The sequence below is a fragment of the Triturus cristatus genome, chromosome 11, assembly GCF_964204655.1.
Source record: "Triturus cristatus chromosome 11, aTriCri1.1, whole genome shotgun sequence".
NCBI classification, from domain to species: Eukaryota; Metazoa; Chordata; class Amphibia; order Caudata; family Salamandridae; genus Triturus; species Triturus cristatus.
The window spans coordinates 1,110,890,342-1,110,917,361 of record NC_140594.1 but is presented as its reverse complement, the minus strand read 5'-3'; the positions used below and the strand labels follow the sequence as shown (position 1 = coordinate 1,110,917,361).

General features: G+C 49.0%; 1 protein-coding gene across 1 annotated transcript; it reads right to left on the bottom strand.

The window, feature by feature from the left end:
- Positions 1-1,683: 1,683 nt before the first annotated feature.
- On the bottom strand, positions 1,684-22,380 carry LOC146786104 (uncharacterized). The gene is made up of 2 exons (XM_085635599.1): positions 22,260-22,380; positions 1,684-4,019 (listed from the first exon to the last, which is right to left on the bottom strand). Exon 2 carries the CDS (start codon positions 4,003-4,005, stop codon positions 2,593-2,595), a length of 1,413 nt encoding a protein of 470 aa, XP_085491725.1. The 5' UTR covers positions 4,006-4,019; positions 22,260-22,380; the 3' UTR covers positions 1,684-2,592.
- Positions 22,381-27,020: the final 4,640 nt, after the last annotated feature.

Sequence of the window (27,020 nt, the reverse complement as noted above, 5' to 3'; positions counted from 1 at the left end):
CCTCTACTTAGAAGCCTCAAATATGGCCCTATTCATGGGGAAGGGCTATGGCAAAATGTCACTCCTAGGTTGCCAATAAACATAGCATGAGATGTGTGAGCATGGCAGTTAATTGAATTCAACCACGGGTTTGTTGGCTTGATCGTAAGCCAAGTAGAAATTTGCCAAGAAAGCAATTATTTAGAGTCTGGTGGTTGGGATAGTCCTTCACAGACCTGGTGCATGTCCGACTGCCTTATTACAAATGCAGTATAGCTTCTGGCACCTGTAATAAACAAGGTCTTTTTTTGTAAGAGTTTTGGTGGGTGGAATACTCCTTCACCAAGATGGTGGACGATCTCACTGCCGTATTACAAAGGTTGTCGACGTAACAAGGCAGGGAAATAGGTTGTAAGCCTAAACCACGCAGTTTTTACCATGCATTTTTTACAATGTGTATGTTTTTACAATGGATGCCATTAGCATACATTGTTTATACATTTAAAAACAATGTATTTGTGGGGGGAGACCCCCACACCCACCAACTTACCTTTAATGCGTGGTAAATACATCCATTGTAAAAACATGCACGTAAAAACATGCGTGCTTAAAAATGCGTAGTAAAGTCACAATGTGGTAAAAACTTCGCTGTAAAGGCTGTTTCTCATTACAAATACATTATAGCTTCTGGCACCTGAAATACTGAGGACTCATTTAGAGTCTCGTGGATGGGATACTCCTTCACAAACGTGGTGGATGTCCGACTGCTGTATTACAAATACATTATAGCTTCTGGCACCTGAAATACTGAAGACTCATTTAGAGTCTCGTGGATGGGATACTCCTTCACAAACGTGGTGGATGTCCGACTGCTGTATTACAAATACATTATAGCTTCTGGCACCTGAAATCCTGAGGACTCATTTAGAGTCTCGTGGATGGGATACTCCTTCACAAACGTGTTGGATGTCCGACTGCTGTATTACAAATACATTATAGCTTCTGGCACCAGTAATAAAGAGGTCTTTTTTAGAGTTTTGGTGGCTGGGATACTCCTTCACAAACGTGGTGGATGTCTGACTGCCGTATTACAAATAATTATAGATTCTGGCACCTGTAATACAGCAGACGGACTATCCACTGTGTTTTGATTGAGTATCCTGTCCACTAAACTCTAAATAAGGACCTTAGTTCTAGAACGTCTACTAATCACCCAGTCTGCAGGCTCACTGTTCCCTTTTCTGAAAGCTTCCAGGGCTCGATGGTGTCAGTGGGGTCTGAATCCTTGAAATGAAGCAAAGGCCCCCAAAGTCTGCTGTAAAACTGACCAGCCTTGGTTGTTTGAGTGCATGAACTGCGACTGCTACACTTTTGCAATGCCACGTTGTAAGTGCAGTTGGAGGAATGTAAACCCACCCACAGACAGTTTATATGTAACTAGAAAGAACACGGTGGCAGCTTAGCTTTTATAAGCCCTTCTTTCGCTTTTTCATGTAAACAAATGTCTACTGGGATGAAGTGGACTGGAAGGAATGGCTGCCAACCACTTGCAACATACATAGCTAGCATTTATTTTGAGTTGCAAGACTGCTTCATTGCATACTTCTTGAAACCAATTTGCACTTCTTTGATAATCACACAAAGCGCAACTTGCCTCACGTTACAATTCACACACCAGAAATAGTTTATTGAAGTTTTTGATCAGTATACTTTTATTCTCAATGCTTTTAAGGCATTTGTTCAATGCCTTCAGTGTTTCATCCTTGTCCTCCACTTAATCACATTATAGCCACATTAACAATCCCATATGAATATAGGTTGGGCCATTTTATAGAACTTAATCATTTTCAAGCAGTGCATGATGCCACCTGTTTGATAATGTCAAAATGTCAGAAAAACATGAACAAATAAACTATCTAGTCTGATATATAATAACAACTGCAAAAAGTAGTAGTTCTAATCTACCCAAAACATGCATGATTCTTTTGATTTCAGTTAAAGCAACCTCAACCTGATGAAAGTATGTGCTATCAATTTGTTCCCACAAGACTTTTCAACCTCCCAATTTCCTACCTGAAGCCTGTTTTACATACCGCAAATTCCAGTTTTCTTATACATTGCAGTTCCAAAATTCTAATTATATCACATCATAATGGACGAGGGGTCTAATCTTTTGTTGAGACCCTACGGGTCTAAGGAGTCTAAACATGTATCTAAAATGACGTCTTTGGTCGTACTCCTACTGTTTAAAGAACTCACAGAGTATAATTGCTCTAAAATTCGATCATTTGCCACCACCGATAACCAAGTTCCTTAAGAAGTATTTTAATTTTATATTCTGTCTTCCTCTCATATATACAAATGCCTACAAAAGTATTTTAGCAAGCGTTTTCTTTCTACAGTGTTTACATGAGAAATTATCTCCTTTAATATAATTCCTGCAATGAGAACAAATTGAAAGGGGTATTCTCTCCGTTCTTTCACAATGTTACACTTTGTGGGCCGAGCGATTCTTTTGTATTGTGGAAATGCCTCTTGGTTTGACATTGACATCTGATGACTTTAACATTGATGGAACCCAGTGCATCCTCCAATTTTATATTCTCGTTTACTCTATGCTGAGTGGTTATTGTTCTTCATATGCGGAACAACCGCATCGTTGTAGAATTTTTCCAGCTTGGGCTCAGTTGACTTCCAGAACTTAGCATCAAACTTAACAGGAGCAATGGTGGTCTCCTTCTTGGTGTACACCACAAAGTCAGTCTTCTTGACGCCTGTGGTTGCCATCTGTGTCTGAACCTGTGTGTAGTATGGGTGGTCTTTCTTGAGAGTGTAGGAACCACCAGCTGGGGTCAAGCAGAAGTTGTCATCTTTGCAGGCTTCTCTTATTGTGTGGTCTTTGTGTTTGTACGGGCACTTGACCTCCAGGAGGCCAATGGGCTTCCCAGTAGAGCTGTTCGTAACAACACCATCTGGAGTGGCAGCCAGCCAGGTCTTCTTTGGGTGAATGAAGGTGCCGCAATCTTCAACTTTGATGCCTCCTCTTGAATTCCTGGACTTGAGGTGCTCATATTCCTGGACTGCCCTCTTTTCATTCCGAATTCCCCAGGACATAGCTGGGGTCTGTATGACAGGGCTCTGACCCACGACTGCCTTGAGATAAGACTGTGGCACCTCTGAACTCTTGTCATTCACAAAATGGCTATTGGCAATCTTGTGTGCTACAGAGGCCGTGATGCGGTTTTCTCGCCATTCATGCCATTTGGGGTTGTCTCGCTGACCCCGTGTTTCCTTCTCTATTGCTTTGACTGCCTTCCCCAGGGTCATATTAGATAATGATGTTCTACTAGAATGGCTTATTTGATGGGATTTGGCACTGCTGGCAGCCTTGTAAGAGGGTTCAGACATGGTGTGCGTAACCTGAGCTGTGCGCTTGCCCGTTGAGAAGGATGTAGTTGTGTTCTTTGCCCTTCCTGAAGCTGGGTTAGACCTCGTGGAGCCTGGTTTGGATGTTGGGGCCCTGGCACCCTTCAAGAAGGATACCTTAACCTGGGTCTTATTGGACGATGTTGCTCTGCATGTTTGATGGGATTGGGCACTTCTGGCAAGTGTGTAAGAGGGAGCAGACTTGGTGACACCCCTAGAGTGGGTAACCTGAGCTCTGTGCATGCCCGTTGTTGTCGTCTTTGCCCTTCCTGAAGCTGGGTTAGACTTTGTAGAGCCTGGTTTGGATGTTGGGGCCCTGGCACCCTTCAAGGAGGATACCTTAACCAGGGTCTTATTGGACGATGTTGCTCTGCATGTTTGATGGGATTGGGCACTTCTGGCAGGTGTGTAAGAGGGAGCAGACTTGGTGACACCCCTAGAGTGGGTAACCTGAGCTCTGTGCATACCCGTTGTTGTCGTCTTTGCCCTTCCTGGAGCTGGGTTAGACTTTGTAGAGCCTGGTTTGAATATTGGGGCCCTGGCACCCTTCAATGAGGATCTGTTACCCCCTCTGGAGGCAGCACCTGTAGAGCGGCCCATTGTTCAAGGTATTCCTGTCAAAGAAAACAGAAATCTAAAACTTTAGAAAAGATTACAGCAACTCATAAAGAACAACTAATTGACACCAAGAGAGAAAGGACACAGCTGTGTAATGCATAGTTCTATAAACAGTATCAGATTGTTAGAGGTTTTAAAATTACTTAGTTTTAAAAAAATATAAATTAAATAACAAGATGGCAAGGAATACTCAAGATTTTGAACTATTCCTTATGGGTTGAAGGAACCATGTACATTATTGAATACATTACTTACTGGTAATCTTCATTACCCGAAACTTTAGAAAAGATTATACAGCAACTCATAAAGAACAACTAATTGACATCAACAGAGAAAGGAACAGATTGTCAGAGGTTTTTAAATGCACTTTTTTCAAATTAAACAACAAGATAGCGAGGAGCTTAAGCACACAGGCTGGAGGGAACATGGCGGCCGACAGGTAGTGCTGGTCGGGACCTCTCTTACCTCTTTGGTGAATTAAGGCACGCTATGTGAGTGTGCAGGACGGAAAACATGGGATTCTTACTTCAAGGAGCAGGGAAGTTTTGACAGTGGTCTTGGTCCTGTGCAGTACTAACGACAAGCCCATGATTAGCTTTGGTCAGTACTTGCCAGCGTGGAGCGAGTTTGTGGTCAGAGGCCCCTGAGGGTTCCAAAAACTGGGAGGCTGCCTCCTGTGCCCTCTTGTGGCACTAAGACGGCCGCCCTCTTAGCGGGTCTCATTCGTGGACCCCGGGCAGCCTGCAGAGACTGGTGAGCCTCAGCTAGGATCTGTTCCACGGGCATTCCCGGCAGAGAAGACATCGGCTGGGAAAGATGAGCTTTGCTGCCTTCATCTCGGCGAACAGTTAGAGCGCATTTTGGACCCAGAGAAGGGAAAAATGTTTGCTGAACATGTTTGATTTCGACAAGGAGAAAATGCTGTGGCAGAAAAAACCCACGCGTCTCCTCCAGCTCTCCCGCTACAGGAAGGAAGGCAGGTGAAAGAGGAATCCACGCCAGGTGGGGCGGGCAGATTTGGAACAAAGCAACCTTGAAGGGCAAACAAACAGGTATGAGTTAAGAAATAAGCATATTCTGGGCGAAGCCGAATCAGGCGCTCTAGCTCATTTACCATCAGCCTGGCCTCCAAAAAGCAAAGCGATAGTCCGGGAAACCCTAATATAATGAGAAGGAGCTCTGCCTCAATTGGCCCCGAAAACATCCTAGAGAACATGATTAGTGAACCATCCTCCTTCCCACAAAAGGCCCCTCCACACATCAAGAATTGCTTTTAGGTCTCGCCTGGCGTAGGCTGCGCAGACATGCGCAGTCTCGCTGGCGAGATTTAAGGAGTTAGGGTAGTTTTCACTAGCGGGGTTTAAGCCCCGCCCCTCTTTTCCATTGGCTAGCGTCACCGTTTATGCTAAACGGTGGCCAGCCATTGGAAAAGAGCTTCCAGTGACGTACACTTTTCTCTTTTAGAGCTGTCCCAGTTGGACTGGCTCGCTTGACTTACGTGTGTGGTAAAAGTTTTCTTATCTTTATGGGGCCAAACACATGGCCCCATAAAGATAAGAAACCTTTTACCACACGAGGCCTGGGACGGCAGAAAAAGGGGAAAAAACCATCATGACGCTCTGATTATTTTCTTGGAAAAGATTTGCTAGCGCCTCGGATCGCTTTCACTGCGCTAATTCTACGTGAAATGGGCGCCATCATTAATCAAAGGGATTCCGACAAATCGGACACTTTAAATAAATTAAAAACACAGTTTTCAAACTGTGCCCAATACAAGGCGGCCATCAAATAATGGATTGCTTAATAGGTGTAGACTAGAAGGTAAATGGCCAACGGCCGAATTCCTAGACCCCTACTGTCAGGCAGCCCTCCTCAGCCTGCTGCACCTCCTTTCCGCTGAAGTTTGGTCCCACATGGATACTATTTTCCCTGTTAAACTCATACAACCTGCACCGCGATTTCCGAGTTCCTCGTCGCTCCAGAGAGAAGCTTAATTTCCTTCCCATGCACGTGCCCTCGGCAGACGAGCCTCATGAGCCCAGAAGTGCAGGCGCAGCGCTAGCTTGGAGCTTGCGGGAGAGGCAGCGGCAGCACAAGACAATTGAGACTGTACCTGGGAACCCCTCAGTTCAGCCAGTCAGCTCTCAGCCAGCCGCGCCGCATCACACGGCCCCGGTAATGAGAACGATAACCTGTTTTATGTAGTGCTTCAAACACACTTCTCTGGTTCCTAAAGGGTATTTCTATATTGCGTTTCAAACCGCATTGCTGCGGTTCCTAACCTCGGTAAGCAACGGGACTGTCATCTCACCATGCATCACCTTCTTCCTGCGCATCGCTTGCCGAGATCCCCCAAAACAACAATACTTTATTTTCTTTAATAGCGCCTCTCTGAAAGTTTGATGTTTCTCAGCGCCATAAATACGAGTGTGACATTATTGCCTTACCGCTGCGCCATGTCATCAGATTTTTTTAAAACAAAATAATTAGTTTAAAAACAGAAAGTGGAGGACTTATTTTTTATGTTGGGATGCCACCTATCACCTTCAATGGTGTGAGTGAAAAGACTGTCTGCTGAAGACCTGTTTCTCTCAAGGATGTTCGGCAATCAAAGATACATTTTGTCCTGTTTGCGGCTCACTGAGCGAGGCAACCGACGGTGCAGGTATAATTTTATGATCTGCATTTGCATTTACACCCTCGTTGTTTCTGTGTTTTGTACTGCACACAGTGAGCTTGCACATGGCTCTATGTGCTCTGCCTTCACCAGCATAAACCGCTCTAGCCATGTGGCCCACGCTATATAATGGGTGTCGGTGGGGGGGGTGGGGGGTGTTTCCTATAGGACAGGTTCTGAGAACACACTAACAAGGTCTCTTAGGCACACGAACAAGAGCTACACCAGATGCTAATAACATTTGCACCCATTTTCACACTTGCTCCTACGAGGGCAAGGTGGAAAAACACACACCAGTGAAGCCGCTTAGAAATCGAGTAGTTTTCTGTAAGAATATAGATTTGTTTAAGTGAACAATATTTGGGAGGTAAGGTTACGTGACTGGGCATTTAGATGGGGTAAATATAGACAGACCCAGGTGTTGAGAGCGCTTGGAATCCTTTTTTCTGGTTTGGGGTAAACATATTGTGGGGAAAAAAACACTGAAAAAGTCGTGTAAAAAATGCAGTATACTGAAAAATAATTAAAATGAAAAAAGGTGGTGCTACAACAAAATCGAAATATATTGTGGTTTACAGGGCAAAGGTAAGCTTACTAGGAGCAAGGGTGGGCATCCTGCTAAAGTAGAGAGGAGATTTAAAGTGAGGTGGAGAGGGTGACGGGAGACTAGAGGATGTGGCATGAGGGTCAGAGCTGCCGACTTTGGAGCTGAGGAACCAGGTTCGAGTCTCGGTGCAGGCTCACTATCCTGTGATTCTGGGCAAATCACTTAATCTCCCCGTGCCTACCCGATCAAAATCCTTTTTTTGCAGGTTTATATATCACAACTCTGCCCGAAGGTGTCTGGTGCTCATGTAAAGGCTCTAACACCTTCAGGCCGAGTTGTGATATATAAACCTGCAAAAAAAGGATTTCGTTTTCAGGGATTGGTAGCTTTAAGGAGTAGTTAGGAGCTTTTATTGTTTAGGGAAGGGCAGCTTTGAGGGGTAGTAAGGGTAGGGGTAGTAAGGGTTTTGTTAAGTTCAATACGCTGAGATCTAATGAGTTTTGGTAGGATGTTTATGTGTAGCGTAGAACAGGGCCTACCTTCATATGCCAGACGGGTCACAAGCAATCAGCCCCCCTTACATTCTAGATTCGGAATTCCTCATGAAGGCACCCATGGCATACCAGAAAAGAAACACCATAACACAAAAGATAACAAGGGAAAGCGAAAGTGCTATAACTAACACACATCTATCGCCTTAAACAGACAACATAACAACCCCAGGGTACCGGAAACAGCGTTTACTCCGAAGCAATGTTCCCTCTAATTTTTTTCCTCTGTGTGCGGCAGTGGAGGGTCTCTGTGCGCTGCAACCTTGGCTCTGTGCGCCAGGAACCAGACCGCGCGTGTGTGCAGCGCCAAATGTCACTCCAAACGTTTACTTTAAAAAGTGAAAAGATGGTGCATTTTTACACATACAGCGCCACGTTAAGGGTCTTAAGGTCGGTTTGCAAATTGGATAAACACTGACACATGAATTGGTTACACAGGCAAGTACACTTCAGGTTTAGAAAAGCACAAGACTCCAAGGGGCATATTATCAAGAACGGCGTTAAAATTATCGCTGCTTTAGCAGCAGGAAACTGCCGCTAAAGCGGCGATAATTTTAACGCCATTCTTGATAATATGCCCCCAACGGTGGTACCATCATAAGATTTTACTAAAGATTCTTAACTGGAGCACTGTTCATTGGGTGGGGAAATGTTGCCCCTTTTGTTACTTGCAGTTTATAAGTTTAAATCCTAATATAGAACAGTAAGCTATTAACTATCAAAGAGCTGCATTTCCATTCATTCCAATGGCAGAAAACCTGTGACAGACCACCCGAGCAGAAGAGCAATATAGCTTTTTATTGTAAGAACGTAAGGGTGTTTTTGAACAGAAAATAGAAAAATTCAGCCTGAAATTTAAAAATCAGCATCAAGAGGAATAACCTTCAATCATGTTTTACTTGCAGATAAGTTTAAACAAAACACAGAACAAGGCACAGTAGGGCAGCCGATTCAAGGGAGTTCCTCAAATACTAAAATAGATGCCTAAATAACAGCCAACCTCTATATGTCTCAAACCACAAAGTGACTAGCTAGAATTCAAGCTCTGCATTTTCGACCCCATACCTCCTGCTATGCTGTAGGTACCACAAGGGAGAGGGGCTGCAGCTTGCACCACACGCACTGCAGCCTCGCAGAGTAACTACATTTAATACAGCTAGTGAGAGTGCGTGTGCCAGAGTATGGAAGCGCATGCCTGAATGTGTGTGACTGGCACATTTCCAGTATAAAGCCGGCGCTGGCATAATGTTGACAATTCTTTGCAAGTTAAGGGAATCCATGGTATGATGGTGCCTACCATTTGAATAAAACTAGCTCAAGCATAAGGGTGGCAGCTCCAGGCATCTATGGCACGATGATGCCTAACCCTGGGATAATGCCACCCCCTCTTGCATAATTGCAAAAAAAGCCAAGTTCTAACTATACCATTCATGTTTTTCTGCAGCTCTTTGATGACAGTTCATGGGTCACTGTCCTATGTAAGGATTGTAACTTCTGAACTGCAAGTAACACAAGGATCTCTGTGACAAAGGCAGTAACCCACTGAGCTATCCACATAAAATACAGTTCATCTGACAGACAAATGATTGCTCTCCAGCAGGATCATTTATCACCAGCGTCATCTGGGCATTTTGTACTGTCTTATTGTTGTCCTGCATCGGCCATGATAACGATAAAAACTTTAAATGAAGCACACACTGTGCAGATTTTAAAAAGAAAAACAATGTAGTAACACATTCTCGTACCTACTCCATTAGTCAAACTTTGTGTCACAGCCTGATGTGATAAGCCGCTGTAGGGGTCAGGAAAGGTAAATAGGAATAAATAAACATATTCTCTCCTACGCTGCATAGGAAAAGAAAAATCCACGCAGCAGAAGAGTAGGCAAAGGTTACCTTTGTCAAAGAAAGGATTTGTCGCCTTTCGCCATGTGGAGATGAAGGGGTGAAAAAATAAATAAAGCCAGGTTAACATGTAAATGGTCTTTGAAAGACCTGTGAAGTACTCAGGTGAGGCTGCGATAATCTCAAAAACTGTCTGTGTGCGCCCGGGAAGCTGTCTCAGCCCGGGCGCACACACACACACAGACAGCCCTTTGATCCCCATGCTGTTGCGCGCCTGCCTTCAAGCCCTCACTGCGAGGGCCAAGGCTCCTGTTTGGCTAGAACTGGGCCTGGTGGGGAAGAGTGTGGGCTTTTGTTTAAGTATTTATGTTAATCACAGCTCGTGAAGGGGCTGTGATTAACATGAATACTTAAACAAAAGCCCACAATCTGCCCCGCAAGTGCCGACAGCCGCAAGCCCCCAACCCCCAAAGCCCGCCTTACCTTCACTCCCGAATCCCGGCACACCGCATCCAGGGAATGATTTTCGCGCCGCTCGGTTTTTTAAAGCAGCGGCGCGATTCACTCGCGGGATGTCGTGGGTGTGTGCGCGCTGCACATTCGGCAGTGCGCGCTCACGTTTATAGAGGTGCGCGCGCGCACCTTAACGGAAACAGTGCTCCGAAGTCTAAACCACTACTGCCTTTACAATGTGGTCCTTACTCTCAACGAGGCGTCTTTACCTCTGCATTCCTTTACCACAATAGTCTTTACAACGACCTGCAATAGGGGAAGCGGTGCTGGACTTCGAAGTCCAGTGCTTCCCCTACTGTTGTGGAGTTGGAATAGTAATTGATTCCTCTCCAAAGTCCAGGGCTTTCCCCCAAGGTAAGTCGTTGCTCGCGTGGTAAAAGATTGCAGTAGTAACAAGCATTGGCATAGCCAATAGGTCTCGCCTTTGGGACCTTATAAGTATTTAGTTATGCAGCACAATATCCTTACTGCAACAACATTAACTGTTGCATGGCTAAACACTTATAAGGTCCCAAAGGCGAGACCTATTGGCTATGCCAATGCTTGTTAGAAAGCTGCATTGAGGAATAGAGACCAACAGGTTGGTCGTGGGAGGGATCCTGGACTGGGACAGGGAGGTCTATGGTTTCAGGTAATGAAGATTACTAATAAGTAATGCATTCTTTATCCCAAAACTCGACCCCCGTCCCATTCCATACTAGGTGAGGATATACATAAGCTAAGGTTCAATTCCGCAATGTTTACAAATAAGAGAATAAAACAAGAACATTTTAATTTTAGAATCTCTTTTTTAATTGCCTTAAGCAGTACATCAATTGCTATTAATCCGCAGCAGATTTGAGAACACCCAAACCAAATTTATGTGAATCAGACAAATTAAGTTGGTAGTGCTTTACAAAATTACCTTCTGAAGTGTAGGTGGCTGCTCTGCTCCAGAGGCTTCAACACTTCTTGCAGACTTAACTGCTTCTACAAACACGAGCTTTATTGTATTCAAGAGATGCAGTTTCTAATGGTTCAAAAGGAAAGTTTTGTAGGCCATGTAGAACTGTAAATAAATCTCATGGAGGAACCACTGGGGACAACACTGGTGTTTTTAATCTAAATGACTTCAGTAATCTCTTTACTAGAGGAACAATCTTTGCTAGATGAAAAAACAGGATCACCCCTCCCCTTTATTGCTGCCCATTGGGAAGGCATTGTGGAACAAGTTAACCCTTTAAAAAAAAAAACAATTCCAATGAAAGGCATCTGCTGTGATTACCCCAGATGGGATTTCTTGAAGTTGAGTAATAACCCCATTTCTTTGAGGCAAGTTACCACCCTTTCCAAGTTGAAGGCCTTAGGAAGACAAGAAGAGACAATTGTCTGAATAAGGTAGGACTTGTACACCTCTCAAATGCATTAGCGCCACCACTGGAGCTATTACCTTTGTTAACACTTACTGTCAGGCCAAAAGATGGAACCTCAAACTGGTAATGGTCCCCTGCCAATCACAAGAGAGGATGACTTTCTGCTTGGATTGGGATATTAAAGTAAGCATCTTGAGGATCTTGAGTCATCAATAGATCTACCTCTGATACCATTGTTACAGCCTCCTGGATGGAGAGTTTACATTTGAAACATAGGTTTGGTTCCAAAACGATTTAGTCTCTTCAGATGCGTCATGGGTACAAATATACGTTTATGCCTCTTCTTCGGGATGTTGGGAGCTTTGTCCCTGTGAGGCTTTTACTTGGCAGCCCAGGGCAGTCAGAGATTCCTGGGCATCAATTGTAACATGCCCTTTGCCTCTGGTGGTGTCCTGAGGCCACAATGCTGCTGCACTCAAGCTGAATGACCAGTCCTTTCTCTTACACTTCCTTCCTGAGTGACCAGTTTGCTAAATGGCAGAGCCTGTGGCCGGATGAATTTGTTACATAGGTGACCGGGTCACCCTGCGGGTTGGAAGCAGATGCTTGCCCGGAAGTAGAAGGTAAAATGTTACGCTGGAAGTGAATGGTCACCCAGTGGGCTGGAAGCACACGCTTGACCAGAAGTGAACGGTAAAGTAGTACCCTGGAGTGAATGGTCACCTAACGTGCTGGTAGCAGACGCTTGCCTGGAAGTAGAAGGTAATGAGGTTATGCCTGAAGTAAAAGGTCACCTGGCTGGGCTGTGAGCAGGTGATAGGCTTGCCCAAGCCACAAGGGGTGAGGCAATACATGGCACTGCATGTAGGGCACAGTACTTATGGGTATGGTACGTGGCGCTGAATGTAGGGCACAGTGCTTGTGGGTATGGTACGGGGCGCTGAATGTAGGGCACAGTGCTTATGGGTATGATGAATGTAGGGCAGTGCTTATGGGTATGGTACGGGGCACTGAATGTAAGGCACAGTGCTTATGGGTATGGTACGGGGCACTGAATGTAGGGCACAGTGCTTATGGGTATGGTGCGGGGCACTGAATGTAGGGCACAGTGCTTATGGGTATGATGAATGTAGGGCAGTGCTTATGGGTATGGTACGGGGCACTGAATGTAGGACACAGTGCTTATGGGTATGGTACGGGGCACTGAATGTAGGGCACAGTGCTTAGGGGTATGGTATGGAGCACTGAATGTACGGCATAGTGTTTGTGGGTATGTTAAGGAAGGGACAGGCCCAGTGATGAAGGAATGAAATGTTGTGTAAGGATCACTTGAAAGTTGAAAATTGCCTAAATAAACTGCAGCCTCACTTCTTCCAGGATGATTAACCAGTGTGGTCTGAGTTTGTTGGATCCGGGAGGGCGACCAAGTGGGGGGGTGCCTCCGCTATGCCCCTTGGGCTAGCCCCCTTCCCGAAGGAGTGAGAAGGATATGGCTAGACCGAGGGCCTCGGTGGAGGCCACTCCAGGGCACAGAGCCCGGGTTGGTACAAAGAATGCATGGAATGTACTTGGTTTCACTAGGAGGACTCCTGGTCTTGCCCAGTCATACATTTAGAGTGTAACGTGTGCCTTTGGGGGCGGTGGGGATATTTAATCCCTGGATGCAGGCAGGAGCCCCCTCTTTCTCAGGGGATTCACGTGACCTCCACTGGGCAGCATTTATTTTAGTTCATTTAAACTGGTTTCCTTCTATTGAATTCCAAAGCTGGTCTCACATAAACTGGTTTAGTGTCCTCTGATCTTAGGCTTTAGTGGAAGACAGGATGGAAACAAATCTTTCCTCTTCTCAAATCCCAGCCCAGCTAGTCCCTTTAAAGATTCACTGACATACACTCCTTTCTTATCTTCAACTAGGCCTCCTAGGAAGGTACTCACCCTCTCCCTTTCCTCTACTGCAGACCCCTGTGAGGTCAAGCAAAGGGTAACGAGCACATCTGCAGCCTTCTTCTGAAAAGAACAGGCAGGTTTTGCACCTGTGGCAGAGAAACTTAACACTTGTCAACTTAAACACCATAAAGGAAACGAATGCACTGAAAACCAGTTAGTGGTTTCTCTGTGCACTGAGTCAAAATACCAGCAGTGTCTAGCAGAGAAAAAGGCAGAAACCTTGGAAAGAGGATTTCGAACAACAGTGAATTATAAAAAAAGAAATATCTTAAAATGAATTAGGGACATTTGAGAAACAAATTGCCTCAAAAGTCCTCCATTTCATGCAGAGGCCCTAGTGTGACAATATTTTCCATCACCCCTAAACATGTGTCGGTACAATCATTTATTTCAGTGTCTTGCCTGCAGAACGCCAAGGGGAATGGGAAAGAGTTTGGCAATGGGTGAGGGTTTCTTGCTCACTGCTGTAGGTTGAGAGGAGGATTATGTACCAAGACACAAGGGCATATGATGACTAAGAACAACAAAGGGAACCAGTGTCCCATACACACCTCTACCAGTGCACCTCAATCGTGCAGCCTTTCATGGTTCTCCATTATTAAAGATATGGACTTTGAAGCATCCCAAGCCAGCAGTACCCTTGGTTGTGTGCAGGCATGACGTTCCTAATAGCAAGGATCTGATGGACATCATTGCTCCAATGCCCGGCTGGATGCTGCAGGTCAGCAATTGTTTGTTTGCACAGCTAATGGATTCACGGTCCTGGCATTAAAGGGCGGTAAAAACTGCTAAATGCACCATCTATGGGCAAGACTCTGTCATGTTGATGGAGACCTGCCCCAAAAACCGAAATGCATGGACAGGAACAGCCGGGACAGTGGCTCCTGGCAGTGCTTTAGAAATGACCGTCAGCCAGGCGGTGATTTATAAATCTGGTGGGCAGTCCATCCACCAGGTCGATGGAGTCATTGACTCCATTGTCCTGGCGCAAAAGCGGGCCATCCGCCAGGAATTACATTGGCCCCTTGGTACTGAAATGGGAGGGATGCTACAGAGCTGGAGAGTCATTGGACCCTGGGGATAAAGAAACAGTGGGTGTATGACTGAGATGCATGGGCAGACCTTCGTGTACTGGACATGATCATTGTATGGTAAGGGTTATATAGAATCAGGCATGGGCTTGTGCTTAGTGCAAGGAATAGCAACTGGAAATTGTGATTATGATGCTTTGCCACTGTTCACATAAATGTTTTGCCACATTTGCCACATAAATCTTCCTTTGCGGCACAATTTGCAGATTATAATAAAAAAGTTTTTTTTTAGCTCAAATGTTATTCATATTCCTGCACCCGGGGGCAGTGCCATGCCAGACACTTTATTAAAGGGTGTTCATCTTCAGCTGCTGGTTACAATATTAGCCATTGAAAGAGATGACAGTGTTGCTCCGTTGCTGAAAACCTCCCGATTTGTGGAATAAGGGTCTGTGTCAGCACCAAGAACCAACGCCCATCAGCGCCAAGAGACACTCTAGACTCGAGAGTATGCTGCCTTTATAATGACCCAATTAATAATATTATAGTAAATGTGATTAGAATAGTAATAAGCCTGTTACACTATGCTTAGGCTGCCTGGTGCTACGAAGGCACGTCAGTGGAAGATGCTGGCTGTGTGGATCAGAGCATACCATTTATGTAGATGAGGGCTATGAGGTGGGGGTACCTTTTATACAACTTCCGGGTACATACCAGAGATTGTGTACTGTGTGGCCAGAGGTAAACAGATACTCGGTATGGTCAAGCCAATATTTGGCCAAATACTGGTGATTTTGCAGTTTTCCTGAATTATTTAGCAGGCGTTTGGCTAAATATATAGCAGGGATTCTGTACTATTTAGATGGTGTTTGGGTAAAAATCTGAAATGAAATGTAGTAGATTGTGGTAGATTGGAGCAGGGTAGATTAGAGTGGCGAGGAGTTGGATTGATTGCTGCGGAGTTTGGAGTGGAGTGAGGTAAATTGGACTAGGGGAGTTTGTAATGGGGTAGATTGTAGCGAAGTAGAGGTAGATAGGACTGGGAGGCGTAGATTAGGGTGGGGAGGCGCAGATTAGAGTGCAGTGGAATAGATTGGAGTGGGATAAATTAGGTGTATTATGTTAGGGTAGATTAGAGTGGGGTATATTGAATTGGGGTAGATTGGGGTGAAGTGGAGTAGATTGGAGTGGGGTAGATTAGACTGGAGTGGAGAGGAGTGTGTTGGACTGGATTTGGACATATTAGGGTGGGGTAGAGTGGAGTAGATTGGGCGGATTATGGTATGGTAGATTGGAGTGAAGTAGGGTAGACTGGAGTGGAGTGGGGTAGACTGGAGTGAGATAGATAGGAGTGGGGTAGTTTGGAGTGGATTAGATTGAAGTGGCATAGATTGGAGTGGAGTTGGGTAGGTTGAGATGAGGTGAGGTATCTTAAATTAGGGTGAGGGAAATTAGGGTGGAGTAGATTAGAGTGGAGTAGATTGAAGTGGGGTAGATTGGATTGGGGCCAGTTTGATGGGTTAGATTGGAGTATGGTATGTTGGGATAGAGTGGGGTGGAGTGGGATAGATTGAACAGTAGTTAGGTAGATTTGGGTGGTTTGTGTTGGATTTGAGTGAAGTGCAGTGGGGTAGATTGGGTATGTGGAATGTTGAGAGGTAGATTGGGTTTGAGAGGAGTGAGGTAGATTTGAGAGGGTAGATTAGAGTGGGGTAGATTTGGGTAGAGTGGAGTAGGGTAGATTAGAGTGGGGTAGGGTGGATTGATTGAAGTTGAGTGGGTATGTTAGAGTGGAGTGGGGTAGATTGGGTGGATTAGTAGGGTAGATTGGAATTGAGTGGGGTAGACTGAAGAGCGGCGATGAGTGGGTTAGTTGGGAGTGAAGTAGATTGCATTGGGGTAGAATGGAGTAGGGTAGAATGGGGTGGGGTAGATTACAGAGAGTGGGTGGAGTACATAGGAATGGAGTAAATTGCGGTGGAGTAGATGAGGTACGGGTGAATTGGGGTGGGCTAAATTGAGATGGCGTAGAGTTGAGTGGAGTGTGGTGGTAGATTTCAGTTGGTTAGATTAAAAGAAGTGGAGTGGGGTAGATTTGGGTGGAGTGAGGTAGTGGAGTGGTATAGATTAGAATGGAGTGGGGTATATATGGGTGGATTGGAGTGTTGTAGGTTGGAGTGATGTGCCTAGATTGAAGTGGGGTATTAGAGTGGAGAGGAGTTGGACAGATTGCTGTGGAGTAAACCGGAATGAGTAGGGTAAACTGGACTGGGGTAGATTGGAGTGGGGTAGATTGGAGTGGAGTCATATAGTGAAGCAGATTGTTTTGGGTTAGTTTGGTGTGGGGTGGATTGGGGTAGACTGGAAGGGAGTGAAATGGGGCAGACTGGGGTAGATTGGAGCAGAGTAGGGTGGATTTGAGAGGAGTGCAGTAGATTGGTGTGGAGTGGGGTAGATAGGAGTGGGGTGGCGTTGATGGGATTGGAATAAGTGGAGTGGGTTAGATTGGAGTAGAGTGGAATGGGTAGATTGTAGTGGAGTGGGGTAGATTGGATCGTAGTGGAGTGGGGCAGATTGAAATGGGGTGGGGTAGATTCGGACAGGGTGGGGATGACTGGGATGGGTAAATTAGTGTGGGGTAGATTGGATGGAGTGGGGTAGATTGGATGGAGTGGGGTAGATTGGATGGAGTGGGGTAGATTGCATGAAGTGGCGTGGGGTAGATTGAAGTAGATTGTAGTGAGGGGGAGGGGTAGATTGGAGTGAAGTGGGGCGGGGTAGATTGGAGCGAGATGGAGTGAGTTTTGTGTTGTGGAGAGAGTGGCATAGATTGGAGTGGTGTGGAGTTGAGTGAAGTGGCGTGGCGTGTCTTCAAGTGGAAGGGGTGTAGAATGGAAAGGCATGGCATAGAGTGGAAGGGCATAGAGTGAATTGAAGTGACTGTAGAGTGGAGTATGCATGGTGTGGTAGCTCACTGCCATTACAGACAACACATTTTCAATTGCTATGACCATTACATTTGCCCCGAAATACTGAGCATATGCCATCACCAAGTGTATTGATTTGTATTGACTGTATTCAAATATTTGTTTCCACCACACTTCAGAATTACAAACAAAATGTGCTTCATTTGTACTAATTCTGATATATTCTGAAACATCAATACAGTTCTTTTTTTGTGTGTTTGAGGAATAAAAACAATCTACACCCTCTCCTCTTACCTGGATACCGGGCAGGATTGTCACAAAAATTCTCTCACATTGAAGTCTGAGAAAGTAAAGTAAACACCAAGCTCCTTGGAAGAGAGAGCTTACCTTTGACCTCTGTTTCTGAATGCACAGCAAATGTGACAAGATGAGAACAAGATTTAAAGGCCTGTTTACAGAAAGCCAATTTTGGAAGAATACAGTAAACAAAGTTTGGGCAATAGGAGGGAGGAACTCAGACTAGACAGCCTAAAACAAATAAAGCCAGCAAATAGAAAGCCAGACAATGCGAGTTACAATCCACAAAGCCAATGGTAAGCAACAGGTGGAATGCATTCCTATGTCTGCTCTCTGAAGGTCCCCAGATGTCTTCAGCAAACCAGACTTAGGCGGCCTTAAAAACCTCCCTGTCAAGCAGAAACTACCAGTTTTACTAATGCGGTGTTCTAATGAGGCCAGGAGGCGCTATGTTGCTCCAATATAAAGCAATGACAGAAATAAATGTAGCAAGCATCTGGGTGAGTAGCAGAGAGACTCTCGGTTATTTCCCAAACTTCCCTGTAAATAAACACTTTTTAGTTGTTCAATGGAATGTTTTCATATGTACTTGCATGTTTCACTATACTAATTCAATACTAATCCTCTTTGGGTCCCGGAGTAGCGTGCTACTCGCCAAAAAAGCACTTTGATACCTCGTCAGGGGTAGTAAACGCTATACAAATGCAATTACAATACAATATATAGTTGTGTATTGTAAATGGTGTCCTAGCTCTGATCAGCACATCTCCCACTCACGTGGTGGTGAAGAAATAAAATCAGCTGTGTGCCATGTACTGCAGGTGGTGAGTCCACCAAACGCCACAACGTGCCACAGCACAAACTGTGCTTGACAGTAAGTGTTTTGAGGATCATATGGTGAACAAGGGAGCTCTGCAGGACATGTTTGAGGGTCACCCCTGGTGAACAAGGGAGCTTCTGCAGGATGTTTGAGGGTCACTCCTGGTGAACAAGGGAGCTCTGCAGGACATGTTTGAGGGTCACTCCTGATGAACAAGGGAGCTCTGCAGGACATGTTTGAGGGTCACCCCTGGTGAACAAGGGAGCTCTGCAGGACATGTTTGAGGGTCACTCCTGGTGAACAAGGGAGCTCTGCAGGATGTTTGAGGGTCAATCCTGGTGAACAAGGGAGCTCTGCAGGACATGTTTGAGGGTCACCCCTGGTGAACAAGGGAGCTCTGCAGGACATGTATGAGGGTCGCCCCTGGTGAACAAGGGAGCTCTGCAGGATGTTTGAGGGTCAATCCTGGTGAACAAGGGAGCTCTGCAGGACATGTTTGAGGGTCACCCCTGGTGAACAAGGGAGCTCTGCAGGACATGTTTGAGGGTCACTCCTGGTGAACAAGGGAGCTCTGCAGGACATGTTTGAGGGTCAATTCTGGTGAACAAGGGAGCTTCTGCAGGATGTTTGAGAGTCACCCCTGGTGAACAAGGGAGCTCTGCAGGACATGTTTGAGGGTCACCCCTGGTGAACAAGGGAGCTCTGCAGGACATGTTTGAGGGTCACTCCTGGTGAACAAGGGAGCTCTGCAGGATGTTTGAGGGTCACTCCTGGTGAACAAGGGAGCTTCTGCAGGATGTTTGAGGGTCAATCCTGGTGAACAAGGGAGCTCTGCAGGACATGTTTGAGGGTCACTCCTGGTGAACAAGGGAGCTCTGCAGGATGTTTGAGGGTCAATCCTGGTGAACAAGGGAGCTCTGCAGGACATGTTTGAGGGTCACCCCTGGTGAACAAGGGAGCTCTGCAGGACATGTTTGAGGGTCACTCCTGGTGAACAAGGGAGCTTCTGCAGGATGTTTGAGGGTCAATCCTGGTGAACAAGGGAGCTCTGCAGGACATGTTTTAAGGGTCACCCCTGGTGAACAAGGGAGCTCTGCAGGACATGTTTGAGGGTCACTCCTGGTGAACAAGGGAGCTCTGCAGGATGTTTGAGGGTCAATCCTGGTGAACAAGGGAGCTCTGCAGGACATGTTTGAGGGTCACCCCTGGTGAACAAGGGAGCTCTGCAGGACATGTTTGAGGGTCACTCCTGGTGAACAAGGGAGCTTCTGCAGGATGTTTGAGAGTCACTCCTGGTGAACAAGAGAGCTTTTGCAGGATGTTTGAGGGTCACCCCTGGTGAACGAGTGAGCTCTGCAGGACGTGTTTGTGGGTGACCTCTGAACAAGGGCGCACTTAAGGTGTCCGAGGGTCGGCTGTCGAGGCGTGTGCACTACCCTCGTTCCAGTTATAACGGGGAATACCGCGACAGCGATGTCATGCCTGGACGCCGAGGCAGAGCCTTTGGTCTAGTTGTCAGAAAGTGGTGGGGGCGGAGGCTGAGGGGAGGGCACAAGTGGAGCTCGTATGAGGGTGGAGCAAAACATCCCAATCCTGGGTCCTTAGGAACGTGTTGGAGCCCAGGGTCCAGTGCCCAGTGATGAGCCCGAGGCTGGGTCCCCTGGAAACGGGTGAAAATCATGGGGTGGGTGGCGGGGAAAGGAGCGCTAGGCTAGTTCATCGGTGGCGTGGCAAGGGTGCCCTGGTTCCTCGTGCAAGAAAGGGAAATGGGCCAGGGCCTCGGCCCGCTGATTGGGTGTAAACAATATCAACGTCTCCCTCCGCCCCACTGCACCTGCCACCCCCTTGATAGGTTAGCCCCTGGGGTCACTGCGGGATCACGCTCGCAGGGGTGGGGGGTGGGGCAGGAGCACTCGCACTCTTTGCCTTGGGGAAGGAGCCTCAGGCGGGTTCATCAGGGTCGGTGGGGCTTTGTGGGGCTCGAGGAGGGTATGGGGCAGCAACACTAGGCTGTGTAGCCATTAAGGGATGGGCCTTAGGCTGTGTCTTCAGTGGACGGGCCAGGCTTTAATTGGGGCGGGTCCTTCTTGGTCTTTTTCCCATAGCGATGAAAAACTGACAATTAAATGGGCCCCTATCCTGCCTCAAAGCGACGCCTTACTTCAGCAACAAGAGCTGTCCTACCCTCGGTGACCTGTGAACATAAAGCGCCAAGAGGTGTCGTGACAGGGATCCACGCCCACGGCGCTATGCAGAAGAGTGTACTGGGCAAAGAAAACGCTGGTCACTGTCCAGGGCACATGAGTGGGCATTGTGGGGTGGAAGTTTGCAAAGAGAACCTGGAGACCCGTGGGTGCCATGTGTAGCGGGTGCAAGCCACTCGCTTCTGCGCGATGCAGTGGCGCTAGCAACATGAGTGTGGGGGGGGGGGGGGGGGGGGGGGGCAGGATATTTTTCGCCTTATGTGGGAAGGCGCTGGACATCAGGGGACTGTATATGGCGGGTCGTTATCGTGTAAGGTCTTATTTAGAGCGGCCTGGGCACACAGGTACCACATACAGGGGCAGCAGGCGCTATATAAAGAAGGCGCTGGGCACTCACACCCCATTGTGCGGAGCGGAGGCGCACAATGGGGTTACATATAAACAGGGTACTGGGCGCACACATACCGAGAGAGTGAACTATCTGCGGGGCACAGAGGTGGGTGGTTTGCGGGCGGTTGCTGAAAGTACCCGTATGCAGAGGCCGTGCTGGGGACACCGAGTACTATGGCCACCTGGGAAATTGTCACTTAATGCGGAAGGGTCCTAGCCAAAAACATGGGGTGCAAACTGGCAGGGAGGTGCACAATATGTGCCAGGCCTAGGAGCAGTGCTGCTGTGCACGAGCGGTGCTTGGCACTTAAGTGCGTAGCTCTGTGTAAGTCGCAGTGAACATACGAGGAGGTGGAGAATGCGCTGGGGGCAGAGGCTGAGTCACTGCACAGAAGGCGCCGGGCACACGAGGTGCACTGAAGAGAGGGGGGGGGGGGGTATCGGTAGGCACAAGGCACCACTAGAGACAGCGCTTGACGTATAGAATAGAATACTATCCATAGGTTGGCATCGGTAGGCACAAGGGAACTCTTATCTAAACACACTGTTTGGCATCGGTGGGCACAAGGGAACTCTATCTAAACACACTGTTTGGCATCGGTGGGTACAAGGGAACTCTATCTAAACACACTGTTTGGCATCGGTGGGTATAAGAGAACTCTATCTAAACACACTGTTTGGCATCGGTGGGCACAAGGGAACTCTATTTAAACACACTGTTTGGCATCGGTGGGTACAAGGGAACTCTATCTACCCATACCGAAGTGGAGGAAAAGCCTTCTCCTACCCTGCCCCCCACTGCCGGAACAAGCTTGCACTGTATGGTCGCACTTGTCCGAACTACTGCAAATTTAGGAAACGCCTCAAATCCCACCTGTTCTGATCTTTCCTCTTTCTCTTGATCCTGCTTCCGCAGCAGCGCCAAGATGCCCCCGGGTGAGTAGTGTGCTATATCAAATATAAATAACATAAGAAATAACAGAGACCGCGCTTGGCATGGGTGGGCCGAAGAGACATCCATCTCTAGAGACTATCGTGGCCTCAGTGAGCACAAGGGAACACAATCTAGAGACAGCGCCTGGCATCGGTAGGCACATGAGAACATTATGTAGCGCTTGGCATCGGTGGGCACTTACCCTGTGTTGACCTCCTGGCTCCCCTGGCCGGCCGCCCCCCGCTGCTGCTTCTTCTCTCGGCCCGGGCTGGAATGCAGGGTGAAGGCACAAATTCACAACTCCCTTCAGAAGCTTGCTGGACTCGGACTTCCCCCTCATGGCCTTCCCTCACCGCATTTAATCTAGAGATTGACCCTCCCCTGGACCACCTTCCCTTCTTGCCACGCCCCTTCCCTCGGCTCAGCATCACATCTCCGCTCCTGGCCCTCGCCCTCTGCCGAGTCCTCCTCCTGGCACGGGTCAGCCCAGCCCTGTGAGGGCACGGCCTGCCATGGTGCTTTCAGTATCGCTCCTGGCACAAACCTCAGCCTTTAACACACCTCTAGTCCAATCCATCCATCTTTGATTCTCCATTTGCCAAAGGAGGTTTATATTTGCGTTGCAGAAGTTAAAGGGAAGTTGGTCAGGATGCATTGCCTCACGTAATGCATTCTGGGACTTGTAGTGCACCATTTATTACCGTTTCATATGCAGAAATGAGCTCAAAGACACTGACGTCTGTTGATGCCACCTGGGGCCGCTGGACACCCACTCTGGAGCGCTTTTCGTTGAAGTTCTGGTTGGTATCATGCCGGTCTTTCTGTTACCAGAGTGTCCTCGCTCGACCTGTATTTAGTAGGTGGGTGGTTGGTAGTTCAGGTCACTGTTTATAAGGCTGCCTGTTACGGTTGTGTTGCTGCATCTGCTGCAGCCCCTGTTATGTTTGTTAAGGACGCTTGCTCTGTAACTTCCCGTGCCTTGCCACTGCTTTTGTTGCACATGCAGGTGTGAGCTGGAAGGTTGCAGTTCAGTGGGGCAAGTGTTCTGTGTGAGGGGAGTGTGCAGTGCTACTGACCTTACCTGCACTGTGTGTGCGAGCGTAGTGTGCAGTGCTACTGGCCTTACCTGCACTGTGTGTGCGAGGGAAGTGTGCAGTGCTGCTGGCCTTACCTGCACTGTGTGTGCGAGGGAAGTGTGCAGTGCCGATGGCCTTACCTGCACTGTGTGCGCGAGGGAAGTGTGCAGCACTGTCTGCTGGCCTTACCTGCACTGTGTGTGCGAGGGAAGTGTGCAGTGCTGCTGGCCTTACCTGCACTGTGTGTGCGATGGAAGTGTGCAGCGCCGATGGCCTTACCTCCACTGTGTGCGCGAGGGAAGTGTGCAGCACTGCTGGCTTTGCCTGCACTGTGTGTGCGAGGGAAGTGTGCAGCACTGTCTGCTGGCCTTACCTGCACTGTGTGTGCGAGGGAAGTGTGCAGCACTGCTAGCCTTACGTGCACTGTGTGTTCGAGGGACGTGTGCAGTGCTGCTGGCCTTACCTGCACTGTGTGCGCGAGGGAAGTGTGCAGCACTGTCTGCTGGCCTTACCTTCACTGTGTGCGCGAGGGAAGTGTGCAGTGCTGCTGGCCTTACCTGCACTGTGTGTGTGAGAGAAGTGTGCAGCACTGTCTGCTGGCTTTACCTGCACTGTGTGTGCGAGGGAAGTGTGCAGCGCCGATGGCCTTACCTGCACTGTGTGCGCGAGGGAAGTGTACAGTGCTGCTGGCCTTACCTGCACTGTGTGTGTGAGAGAAGTGTGCAGCACTGTCTGCTGGCTTTACCTTCACTGTGTGCACGAGGGAAGTGTGCAGTGCTGCTGGCTTTGCCTGCACTGTGTGTGCGAGGGAAGTGTGCAGCACTGTCTGCTGGCCTTACCTTCACTGTGTGTGCGAGGGAAGTGTGCAGCACTGCTAGCCTTACGTGCACTGTGTGTTCGAGGGACGTGTGCAGTGTTGCTGGCCTTACCTGCACTGTGTGCGCGAGGGAAGTGTGCAGTGCTGCTGGCCTTACCTGCACTGTGTGTGTGAGAGAAGTGTGCAGCACTGTCTGCTGGCTTTACCTGCACTGTGTGTGCGAGGGAAGTGTGCAGCGCTGTTGGAAAGGCGTTCGCCGGAGGGGGGTTCGATACACGTCTTGCCCACCCCTTTGACCCATCTCTCCAAAGTAGGCCGAACCAGGCGCGCGCACCCTGAGCTTACACTACGAACAGAGTGACACCACACGTATTCTTTGTAGGACGATAGGTTCTTTTATCGAAGGTTTCAAAGGATCTTTATGATCCAAGGTGCAAGTAGTACATCAGTGGCACAAGATACTACAAATCGGTGGTAAGGGAATGGGGGTAGCGGGACAGTCTTTGAAGGTAGTGTCTCTGCAAAGTACCCTGCGGATAGCTCACAATCCTCGAGCTGGAGGGTGTTGTTTCTCTGGGCGATCTCTTGCCAATTTGTCCTCGAGGGGAGCGGCGCGAGTCACTCAGCAGGCACAGGTAGTCGGAGTTCGGGAGCCGCGATCTCGTCAGCAGGGCTCAGATGGTTCAATGGCTGGGGGCCGCGAGTCACTCAGCAGGCCCAGGTGGTTCAGAGTTCGGGAGCCGCGATCTCGTCAGCAGGGCTCAGATGGTTCAATGGCTGGGGGCCGCGAGTCACTCAGCAGGCCCAGGTGGTTCGGTATTCGGGAGCCGCGACAGCGTCAGCAGGCTCCGATGGTTCCAGGTCTTCTCTGCCATTCGTCCCTCCGGCACCCCCTATTATACTCCCCCTGCCCTTTGAAGTCCGGAGTCCTCGCAGAGAGGGGTCTTTGGTGACTGAGGGGGTTCGGCGGGATTTCCTGCCGCTCGTTTCTTTGGTCTTTTCAGGTGGGTCTGGGAGGGACCCCAGACGCTCGGTAGGCGAGGCGCCTGCTCCCCAGGGGCCTGGTGGCCGATCGAGTCCTCCCGGGGGAAGGCGATCCGAGGTGTGACTGGGCTGGCGCCTCTTGGTCTGGCTCGGGGGTTCCCGCTCCCTCGGTCGGACATGCGTGGTAGGGTGTTGAGTCTGTCGGGGACTCTGGCTGGCCCTCGGGTCTGTGTGGCTGGGGCGGGCGGAGTCGGAGATGCCGTGTCTTGGGGGTGGTTGCAGGTTGGCTGGATGATCGGGAGGGCATACGCCGTGAGGCCGGTCTCACACGCGTCCCCCCCAGCTGAAAGGCGTGGAGAACTACCCATCCACTGGGGGGTTCTCCTCGCCGAAGCGGAAGAACCGGGACAGGCCGTCGGCGTTGGCATGATCCGTCCCGGGGCGATGCTCGACAGTGAAGTCCATCCCTTGGAGGGAGATTGACCATGGTAATAGCTTGGGGTTCTCTCCCCTCATCTGCATCAGCCACCGCAAGGGCCGGTGGTCCGTCTGCACTCGGAAGTGGGTTCCGAACAAATAGGGCCGTAGTTTCTTAAGGGCCCAGACTACGGCGAAGGTCTCTCGTTCTATGGTACTCCAACGTTGTTCTCGAGGCAGCAGCCTTCGGCTGATGAAGGCTATGGGCTGATCTATGCCCTTGTCGTTGAACTGCGAGAGGACGGCTCCGATGGCGTGTTCGGATGCGTCGGTCTGGACCACAAACTCTTGGGAGTAGTCGGGGGCCTTGAGTACTGGTGCGGTGCACATGGCGGTTTTCAAGGCGTCGAACGCCTGCTGGCACGGGGGGTCCACTGCACCTTCTTCGGGAGCTTTTTGGAGGTCAATTCTGTGAGAGGCCCTGCGAGGCTACCATAGTTTTTAATGAACCGCCGGTAGTATCCTGTGAGGCCCAGGAAGGCCCGGACTTCCGTCTGAGTGGTGGGGGGCTCCCAGGACTTGATGGCGTTGATCTTTGGTTGGAGGGGGGCGACCTGCCCGCTGCCCACCTGATGCCCCAGGTAGACCACGGAGCGTTGCCCGAGCTGGCATTTGCTGGCCTTCACTGTTAGGCCGGCTTGGCGCAGGGCCAGCAGTACTTGTCGGAGGTGCTGGAGATGCTCGTGCCATTGAGAGCTGAATACGGCTATGTCGTCAAGGTACGCCGCGCTGAACTCCTCGAGTCCGGCCAGGACCTTGTTTACCAACCGCTGGAAAGTGGCCGGGGCATTTTTCATCCCGAACGGCATGACCCTGAAGCGGTAGTGTCCATCGGGTGTGGAGAAGGCGGAGCATTCTTTGGCTCCCTCTGTGAGCGCAATCTGCCAGTAACCGCAGGTCAGGTCGAAGGTGCTGAGGAAACGTGCGGCCCCAAGGCGGTCGATGAGCTCGTCGGCGCGGGGAATAGGGTGAGCGTCCGCTCGGGTGACCGCATTGAGCCCCCGGTAGTCCACACAGAATCTTAGTTCGGGGGCGACCCCAGGGGCGGCCGCTTTCGGGACCAGGACTACCGGGCTGGCCCAGGGGCTATCGGAGGGCTCGATCACTCCAAGGGTTAACATCTTCTGTACTTCGGTCTTGATACAGGTGCGGACCCGGTCAGGCACCCGGTAGGCTCGGTGTCTCACAGGTGGGCTGTCGCCGGTGTCTACGTCGTGGACACACCAGTCGGTGACCCTTGGGATGAGGGAGAAGAGGTCTGCGAATTGTCTGAGCAGCTGGCGACAGTCGTCGGACTGTTGGGGAGTGAGGGTGGTTGACAGCTTCACTCCCTCCACGGAACCATCCAGTTCTTTCGCGCACAGGGGGTCGGGCAGGGGTTCAGTGTCTTCTTCCGCCCCATCATCGGTGGCCAGTAGCAAACTCAACTCCGTTCTCACAAAGTGGGGCTTGAGACGGTTCACGTGGAGAACCCGGAGGGGGTTCCGCGGGGACTGTACATCGATCAGGTACGTGACCTGACTCTTCCGCTCGATCACCTTGAAGGGGCCAGTCCATTTGTCCTGTAGAGCGCAGGGTTTCACCGGGGCCATGACCCAAACCTGCTGAC